Below are 9,574 nucleotides of genomic sequence, written 5' to 3' on the forward strand. Positions count from 1 at the left end.
ATTTGTGAGATCAGGAAAGAGCCAGCGAAAATAGTTGACTGAGCGTGCTAGTGAGAAGAAGCTTCTATTGGGAGGCAGATACATTGGTTTCAGCTTTCTGCAGCAGAAATTGTTGACTTGTTTTGATTAAACAGTTCCTGGAAGCAGAGTGCTCTCCTGGCAACAGGAAGACCAGATTCTGGGCCCCCAAAATTAAGAGTTCTGATGGTCCCTTTATCTCAAATGGGTGCTCAGACAAGTAGAGAGGAAGCATCAGGATCATTTCTCTTTGAAAAGTGTTTTGGTCTGATAATCCTGTTGTCAGTGGTCCAAGAATGACTCCTGCCTTACGCCTCTGTGAGGACTCATGGAAAAGATACATTTCATGCTATATCTGAATTGTAACGCTATCAGCTACCTGTCTCTTCAGGCTAGGGTGCTTCTGAGCAAAAATGCAAGGCTATATTTAGGTCCCTGGAGCCTTTTGCATCACTCAGTTGAGGTACCATTAGCCTTTAGGCACCTCCAGGTTATGATAGTAATGAATTCTCAGCAGTCAGTATAGCTCCTTTGGCATCCAGCACCTACATTCTGCACAAGTCTCAGGTGCCAAAGCTGATGGTTTCAACTGACGTTGCTCCACTGACTGACAGATTTACACCAGCTGAGAATGTGGTGGTGGTGGTTCAATTTATGGGACAAACGTGCGGGCGTGTAAGGGATGAGCAGTAGGGCCAGTAGTGCCAGGGATCTTCAGGCCAGAGGCAATTTGAGACTGAAAGGTTGAGCACCCAAGCCATGTGTAGCTGGTGCTTTTTTGCCCTAATTACTTTAAGGTCAGCGTTTTGAAGTTCTCTTTTTGCCTTGATTTGCTTGCAGCTCACTAAAAGGCTCTACCTTCAGCAAACTGTTCATTCAGAAATTAATGAAGTGCCTTTCATGGGGTTTTCTAGTCTTTCTGTTACTCTGCTGAGCATTTCCACTCAGGAAGGAAAGATAGGACCATGGCTCCATTGTTTTAAACGTATCTTTGATGCTTTCCTCCAAGTGCCAAAGGAACATGCACATGGCACCCTAGTCTGTCAAAATCAGAGACTTCAGTCAGGTTGTTTTTCTGAAGAAACCAAAATGTAATGGTGACCACAGGATATATTTTATTATCCTGCATTCCCCCCCCCAGAAATATTTATTTTAATAAAAGAAATCTTCTGGACCCCTAACAGTTTTCCCTCTGTATTAAGGTATGGATTATGGTGGAACAGCTGATGATGAATCAGCTATTGAGTCATCTGAGTTTATAATGTCATGTTTGTTGTACATTTTGTTGTGTCTTTGGCACATTTATCCAATTATTGTGTTACTTTATGCTCCACAGCTAAGGTTTGCCCAGTATTGTATAGATTGGAAGAGAAAGCAAGCTCCTGGTTTGGAAGAGTTCACAGTCTTGGAGGGGAGGTAGAAAGGAAGAAAGGTGCAGTAGGATACCAAGGGAGCTGTCTGTCAGTGTGTAGCAGAACAGTGGCAGCAAACAGTGAAACCTTCCAGGAGCATGCCACCTGACAAATGTCGTTTAAATGTCATTTAAACACCTTCAATGCTTTCCACAAGAGAACTGTTTCACTTACTAGCAAGATCCACTGGGTCTTCCACAAGAGACTGCTACTGTGATTCTGCATCCTCTGCACATCCGTATGTTTGCATGCATATATGTATAGGTTCATCTCTTACATACCTTTTAAAAATACGCCTTCCCTGTTGCTGTTTCTCACCAGGAGGAACGTCGTGTGATTTATCTGGGTAAAATCAGACCTGACACAACCAGAACAGAACTGAGGGACCGGTTTGAAGTTTTTGGTGAAATCGAGGAGTGCACAGTAAATTTGCGGGATGATGGGTAAGAACTTTCGAGATTACTTCTTCTTTGGAAGCTGCCATATGTAAAAAAATTATGGCAGTAAGATTACTGGTATGGGAGTTACCAGTATAAGTGCTGTGACAGATGACATGCTGAGTTCAAAACCTTATTTATTTTCTTTCATCCTTATTTATTAATCTCGCTAGTTGAGATTTCCTGTCCCAGAAATAAGTATTTAGCTGCATGACAGGACAATCATGCTGATAAATGGATGCAGTACTTCTGGCATTTCCACTGCTGGATCTCCTACATGTTCTTGCTTTAGGGGTTACACTAATGTGTGTTAACTCCTTTCAGCTTTTGTTCACAACTGTGTTTTTCAATTGCAGAGACAGCTATGGTTTCATCACCTACCGCTATACTTGTGACGCCTTTGCTGCTCTTGAAAATGGATACACTTTACGCAGGTCAAATGAACCTGACTTTGAGCTGTACTTCTGTGGACGCAAGCAATTTTGCAAGTCTAACTATGCAGACCTAGGTAAGTATTTTGCCTTATGTGAATTGAAGTGCGTAACTGGAACCTTGTAACTCGGGAGAATGTAGGGTTTGCTGATGGGGGGTAAAGGAAGTGGTTTCCACTTGCTGCAAGAAGTTTAAGTCTGCTAATCTGAATTCTAATATGAACCAGCTTCTTTCAGCTGTTTCAGACTGTGAAAAATTCTTTTAAAGCACATTTCCATCATTACAAAAAATAAGTGCTTGATATTCAATAATACATTTCTATATTGAAATAATAGCACCACAGAAACCTCCTGCATGCTTTACTATTCACTGCTGTGCTATGACTGCTTGATCCTAATACCTGATTTGTTTATATGAGCAATAAACAGAGAACAAAGTAGATGCCTCACCCCAAAAAATTCATTATGATTCTTAACTTTGCCATGAGTTGTGCTTTAGATGTGTAGAACTTGCCAAAGACCATCCTTAACCAAAATTCATAGTTTTTCAGGTTTGAAAACTAGAAAGGCTTGTGACCACATCTGACCCTTAGTATAGCAGAGGTTACTGATCTCAGCTGGTGGTTCTCAAATCATGCATAGGCATCTATGTATGAAGGTGTGCTTTACTGTAAGGGTAGTGAGGCACTGGAATGGGTTGCCCAGGGAAGTTGTGAATGCTCCATCCCTGGTGGAGTTCAAGGCCAGGTTGGACAGAGCCTTGGATGGCATGGTTTAGTGTGAGGTGTCCCTGCCCATGGCAGGGGGGGTGGAACTAGATGATCTTAAGGTCCTTTCCAACCCTAACTATTCTATGATTCTATCATTCTAAGGTGTGTCCTTGCAGGGGCATCCAGTCATGATGTAAGAGGCTCCAATCTGCAGAGAGCTTAGCAAATATCTTGGTGTTTGCTGTCCCACTGATGCAGGGCAGTATGCATACCAGTCCCCAGCCCCTAGTATGCTGTGATAACACCAGTCCCAAGTGTGCATACTGTCTTGCCAGAACACATCTAGTCCTGTCCTGTGTGGGCAAACGTGTGGTGCTGTCCTATACTCTGGGTCACGGTGCGATGCTCCCCCTTGAAAGGATGTTTGGAGATGTTCAAAGTCTTACAGCGGGAATGCTGATGTTAAGTATATGAATAAAGAGACCATGCAGACTACCAAAACAGCCTATGTAATGCTATAATGTATTATAAGCTCACATCATTTAATTACCTTTTAAAATGTAAAGTATTCATTAGATGTTAAACCTTTCCTAATACCTGTATAAATAGACTAAAGTTATCGGAGATACTCTTTTCTGCGTAACATAGCAAGGGACATTTTGCCGTTGATTCTATATTAATCAGATATTGTGGGGTTTTATGAATAAATGACCACAGTCATTAAAACCTCTCATAACCCTGTAACACAGTGCTATTGAAATCTTCTGTGGGCTGCCCTTAACTTTGTACAGTGTGGGAAGAGAATACAGATATATTTTTTTTCTAACCAACTGATGTCTTTTTAGAATAAATGATAAAGATGATACACATTGTTCACAATGAATACGCTATAATTCACTTCAGTGGCTAAACAGATAATGTAAAGCTAAGAAAAGGCAATTGACTGCTGAACAGATATAAGGTTGATGTTGAAACTATAAAAGGTAGCAAGGCATTTGTTGAAATGTAGGCTGATAAAAACAGTAAAACAAGATTGAAGTCTTGACTTGATTTGACTTATCTTCAGCAGTGGAAGCCAAGGTCATCTCTATATCTCAGAAAATCTGGGGTTTGAAATAAGTTGTCTGAAGGGAACCCTCTTGAACATTATTCATCACTGGGAGTATTCCCTGGCAGGTCTCTCCATACCAAGTGGGATTCCCAGAGTATCTGTGAGCAGAGTATTTTCACTTTGTCCTGCTGACAGCTTGAGCTTCTGTACTTCAGACTGCATTCCCTGTATTTTGCAGAGTAGCTGATAGAACTACATAAGGAAATGGCAACATGAACTTTAAAATTCATGAGCTAGTACAAGGACAGAGAGAATTAATCAGCCTTGGGTTGAGTACAGAAGAAAGAAAACACTTGAAAATAGTAGTCAGAAGTTTTAGCACCTCTCCTCTGTGAGAAGATATTGTCTTAACACAATTTGTAATGAACATTTAATGCACAGTGTGTCTTATAGTGGTAGGTGGGGAATTCTGATTAATTCAACACAAGAAATGGCAAGAAAGGGCACACTCATAAAGGAGCTGTGACACAGGAACTGGGAAGAGTCAGGATTAAGCTGGGATGACTCCAAAAGGAGATCCAGTGCTTGCAGCCATGTCAGCAATTGCTGTACTGGAGCTGCATGGCCACAAATGTACAATCCCTCCTCTGTGCTAGGAATAGACTGATGTCTGAGCAACCAGCAAAGCTGGAGCATGTATTGCAGGTCACAGGAGCTGGACCATTATTGCTGCTGTGAGTTACCGTGTATGCTGCAAAGAGCGGAGGAGCCCACCTGAGATTGCTTGTATGGCGTTGCAGAGGCCCTGCCCTGAATTGCTCACACTTAAAACAAGGAAACCCCAAAAAGATCAGAATGGAAGCAAAAACAGAGATTCAGGGATGTGTAGGGACTTGTACAAGATCCTGAGGCAGGGCCAGGAGAAGCAGCAGTGTCCTTTCCATGCTTTCTGCAGAACCATCCCCCTGCTACCTTTCTCAGGAGAAATCAGTCTTGGATACGGTGTGATGAAAGACAACAGCTGAAAAATGATGGTGGAGTTTTGGGTAAAGCATCTCTCAGGATTATCTGGACTACTTTGAGACCTACACATAGCAGTGCTGAAGTCCTTGGAGAAACTCTTCCCACCTGCTCTTTATGTATATGCAATATATGGTTCTTCCCCAACATTGATGACATGTACTGCTTTTGTTAGGCCCTGCTGCCTACCAGAAAGCTCTTTCCATTCCTAAAGCTTCTCTGATGACCATTTCTGGGCTTTTATCATCCCCTAAAGTTGTGGGCTTAAGGGGATTGTTTCTGCAGTGTCTTGTTCACTTGTTCATACTGTTGTACGGAGAAAATAATGTAAGTAGTCACTAGTGGTTCTTGCCTCTTACCTAAACTTGCATCCTTTGGGTTTCAGATTCAAACTCAGATGATTTTGATCCTGCTTCCACTAAAAGCAAGTATGACTCCATGGATTTTGATAGTTTACTCAAAGAGGCACAGCGGAGCCTGCGTAGGTAACATGCATCACACCTAAGGAAAAAGGAGGGATGGTGAATACCTCATGGACGTCACGTCCTTCAGTAATGGACAATTGAAAAGTCATACTTAGGAATTTCTCCTACTTTACACTCTCTGTTCAAAACCATGGTTTACATGAACACAGCTGCTCAATGAGTGAAGAGGCAGGATGGCTGTCCAGTAAGCACACACATGTCCATGGGTGTCAGCTTTGCTTTCGCGGGTGGCCAGTGGCGGGGGAGCCAGGCGTTCCTTGCGAGTTCAGTGCAAATCACAAGACATGGCAGCAGTTCCACAGAGATAGACGAACGATGAACTGCAAAATCTGTACATACTGCATTTTAACGAAGAAAAAAAGAACAAAAGCGAACAAAAGCAAACAAAAAAACCCACCAAATTTGAGTACTATGGCTGCTGATGTCTGGGAATCAGACACTGCATTGTTATTTTTTTTTAAATGAAGCTTCTCCTCACAACATGGTGATAATATGACAATCCAGAAGAAACCACAGGTCCCAGAAGCCTACAATCTTTCAGCTTTGTTTGAAGGTTTTTGTTTTCTTTGGGGATTTTTGGGGGGGGGGTGTGTGTTTTTTTTTAGTCCTTGCAGAAGAGAAAACAGAAGGCTGAAGCTTCCCTAACATTTTGAAGTTTCGTCTTTTAATTCTGACACCCATGTAAATGTCTACAACGTTGATCTTCCACAGCAAAATTTTCAAAGCCTTGTTAATGGTCAAATGTGCAGCTTGTTCAGCAATTTATTCTAATGAGCGGACGTAGTGTTACATTATTAATGAGAGTTGGATGTAACTATCTGGGTGTGTGCACAGATAGTTTATTTGCTACATTCTCTAAAGTAGTTGAGTATTTACAAATGTTAAATGGAGTATTTTTATTTATGTACATACTGTATGACGATGTTCTTTTTTGTTACAGCTATGCACTGTAAATGCAGCCTTCTTTTCAAAAACTGCTGAATTTTTCTTAATCAAGAATACTCAAATGTAATTATATGAGGTGAAACAATTATTGTACACTAACATATGTAGAAAGCTGAACTTACACTTATATATATTTGATTGTAAAAAAAGAGAGAACCGTGTGGGTGAGGGTGTGCATGTGTATATGTGTGCGCGCGTGTGTCTGAGTGCACAAATGCTTTACATACACATTCATCCCTTCTTGGTGAGCTTCTGTAAGAATTTTGTCAAGAATTATCCTAGCCCAAAAGGTATTAACCACTTCTGCAGTATTTTTCCACATTTTTCTCATTGCTTGATTTTCTTTTGCAGTTTTATACACTGAATTTGTTAGGGGAATGAAATTTTCTCATCTAAATTTTTCTAGGAGATACCATAATTTTATGTAAAGTCTCTCAAATGGGTAATCATTAAGAAATGTTTTTATTTTATGTATCAACAGTAGTTTTGGAACTAGAGGTCAAAAATCTTTTTAAAATGCTATTTTGTTTAATTTTTGTGATTTTAATTTGAAAAAAATATGCTGAGGTACTAAGTAGAGTATGATTTTTACAGTAATTCTGTGTCTAAACGCTGTTCTTGAAGCCAGTAATCTTTTCATTGGCAGAGTTTAACGATGGAATTTATCTGTATTTTTTACAGTTATGCATCCTGTATAAATACCAATCATTCATTCCTTTGTTTACTAAAGAGACATATTTATCAGTTACAATTATCCTATTTATTATAAATTATAAGATGACTAAAATAATAAAAAGGCCAGTGGAAATTTTATACCTAGGATGCATGATGGTTGTCAGTCCGGAGTAAGTGCTTTGTTTGGGAATTCAGCTTTTGCAGAAGCAGTGGGTTGGTTGTTTTGTTCTTTTTTTCCTTTTTTTACTACGCACTAGCATGGCCTCAGATGTGCCCATGACATTGTTGCTGATGACATTGCTTCTGCTAAATTAAATAGAAACTTCAGGAAAGAAAAAAACCACAAGAGTAAACTTAACAGCTATTCTGAGCGTCAGAATTTCATCAGAACTCGGAAGTCTCAAGACTGAATCAGCAAAGTTTGGAATTTGCTTGTGAATGTATAGGTTTGGTATTCTAGTACTGTTTGGCATTCATGACTCCTCTTAAAGGTATGGCACACCGAACTATTTAATCTCCTTTCCCACTCCCAATCTTAGAAAACCGGTTCCACCCCCATGCCAGTGCAGTTGATTTTGATGGCTGCATTCATTTTATCACCAGCATACTGTGTTCTGAGAGATTCCACTGTCTGTCCTGTTGGATGCTTGCTTGATTTTTTGGCTTCTTATTTCTCAGTAGATAGATAGCAATAAAATAAAATAAAAAAAAATTAAAAAAATATAAAAAAAAGAGAAGGGACCTTTTTCAGAGGTTCTGTGTTACAACTGTAACATTCTTTAATCTGCATAATTCTTGTTGTTGCTCTGTAGGTTAAAAATGCAGGTATTTTAACTTTGTGTGAATGCCAAACTAAAAGTTTACAATTTTCCTTTCTGGATTTTGAGTATCTTCTGTTGTAAAGAAAAATATTAAAAGCAATAAATTATTTTTAAGAAATCAATATTTAGTATATCATAGTATGTGTTCAAGGACCAGATGCATTACCTATTTTGCCTTTAAATTTCTGTGATTAAATTTTAAATACATTCTCTTTTGCCCTGTATTGCTGACATGAATAAGTTCGTGTGGGCTTTGGGAGGGGATTATTTATTTTTTACCAAGCAGGCATAATGACATGAGTCAGAGGGTTGGTTTTTTTTTTTTCACTGGCCTGGCAAACATTCCCATCCTGAAGATGGCCTTCCTTTGTGGATTTACAAATTACATATGAAATTAATAGATCTAGGATTGCTGAATAAAGCCATTTGTGCCCTCTGTAGACACTGTAGTAGGTAACCTGTCAAAATATAAACTGTTTCCTTTTCTTTTTTTCTCCCCCAAGAACATTTCAAATTAGCACATGTACCACATTGTCACCGGAGGCAAATTGCAGCGTAGCTCTGTGTGTCCGTTAGATGAAGATTGTACTGTTGCTTTCATGCTGTGGTAAGTACCACATCCGCAATACAGGTAACAGAACTGGTACTTAGAAACTATCGTCTTTCCTAGAGCTGTAACAAAGTCATTTCTACAGAAGGTAAAATTATCCAAATTCAAATCCAAACAGAGGGAGCCTAAAATTGGGGAAAAAAACCTGTGCTAAACTACTGTGTAAAGCAGTTGGGCTGGCATCACCCGAAGCAGCAATGGGAGGAAAGTTTGTGCCTCTGGGATATAATACTTGGGTCAGTTGAAAAAAAAACCACAACCACACCTTCTCATCCCTTTAGATGTAAGTTTACAGTAGGTAATGATTATGTGTCCTTTTTGATGGCTGTAATGAGAACTTCAATCACTGTAGTGTAAGATCTGATCTATAAACAACCTAGAATAGCCATGTAATATAATGTGATGATTCTAAATTTGTACCTATGTGACAGACATTTTCAATAATGTGAACCACTGACCTGATGGAGCTACTGTAAGATCTGTACAGTAGGTGAATATGTAAAGCTATTGGTTGGACTACACTGAATGGGGAAAGTGAGATACCAGTTAAGCCCAAACTGGGCTGTTTTCCACCTGCCTATTCTACATGTACTTTTGTGGTTTAATTCATTGTATAAAATTCCTGTGATTTTTTTTTCCTTTTTTTTCTTTTTAATGTGCAGTACACATCAGCCTCACTGAGCAAATAAAGGGAAACGAATGTTTCAAATCTATTTCTGTTTCTCTTTTTTATCACAAGTGACAGGTTTTTTCCCCCTCAACTGGTCGTGTACTGGGTTTTCTATTACTCTTTCTAATGGTCATAATGATTTCAGATAGTCCAGATCCTGCCCGCGTTACTGCACTTTGGGCAGGGACAGAACCACTGGTTTTAAATGTATCTTATCTAGAAAGGTGCTATCAGCCTTTCTGCCATGAGTACACAAGGCTGCTGAAGGGCCGATGTAAACCTTGCAGGA

At 39.6% G+C, this 9,574-nt stretch overlaps 1 protein-coding gene across 4 annotated transcripts in view; it reads left to right on the forward strand.

The window, feature by feature from the left end:
* Nucleotides 1–9,328, forward strand: part of PPARGC1A (PPARG coactivator 1 alpha) — a 366,886-nt gene extending 357,558 nt beyond the window's left edge. For 3 of the 4 annotated variants that reach the window (XM_057405626.1, XM_057405624.1, XM_057405625.1), the window contains 3 exons: nucleotides 1,752–1,873; nucleotides 2,224–2,375; nucleotides 5,465–9,328. In XM_057405626.1, the coding sequence (XP_057261609.1) occupies nucleotides 1,752–1,873; nucleotides 2,224–2,375; nucleotides 5,465–5,568 (378 nt within the window). In that variant the 3' untranslated portion in view covers nucleotides 5,569–9,328. Of the gene's footprint in view, nucleotides 1–1,751; nucleotides 1,874–2,223; nucleotides 2,376–5,464 lie in introns of those variants that run through there. The other variant, XR_008971706.1, reaches the window with a different exon arrangement.
* The last annotated feature ends 246 nt before the right edge of the window (nucleotides 9,329–9,574 follow it).

This window comes from Pezoporus wallicus, unplaced genomic scaffold, assembly GCF_028554395.1.
Source record: "Pezoporus wallicus isolate ANWC-B61680 ecotype Strahan unplaced genomic scaffold, APGP_CSIRO_Pwel_v1 contig_642, whole genome shotgun sequence".
Taxonomy (NCBI): Eukaryota; Metazoa; Chordata; class Aves; order Psittaciformes; family Psittacidae; genus Pezoporus; species Pezoporus wallicus.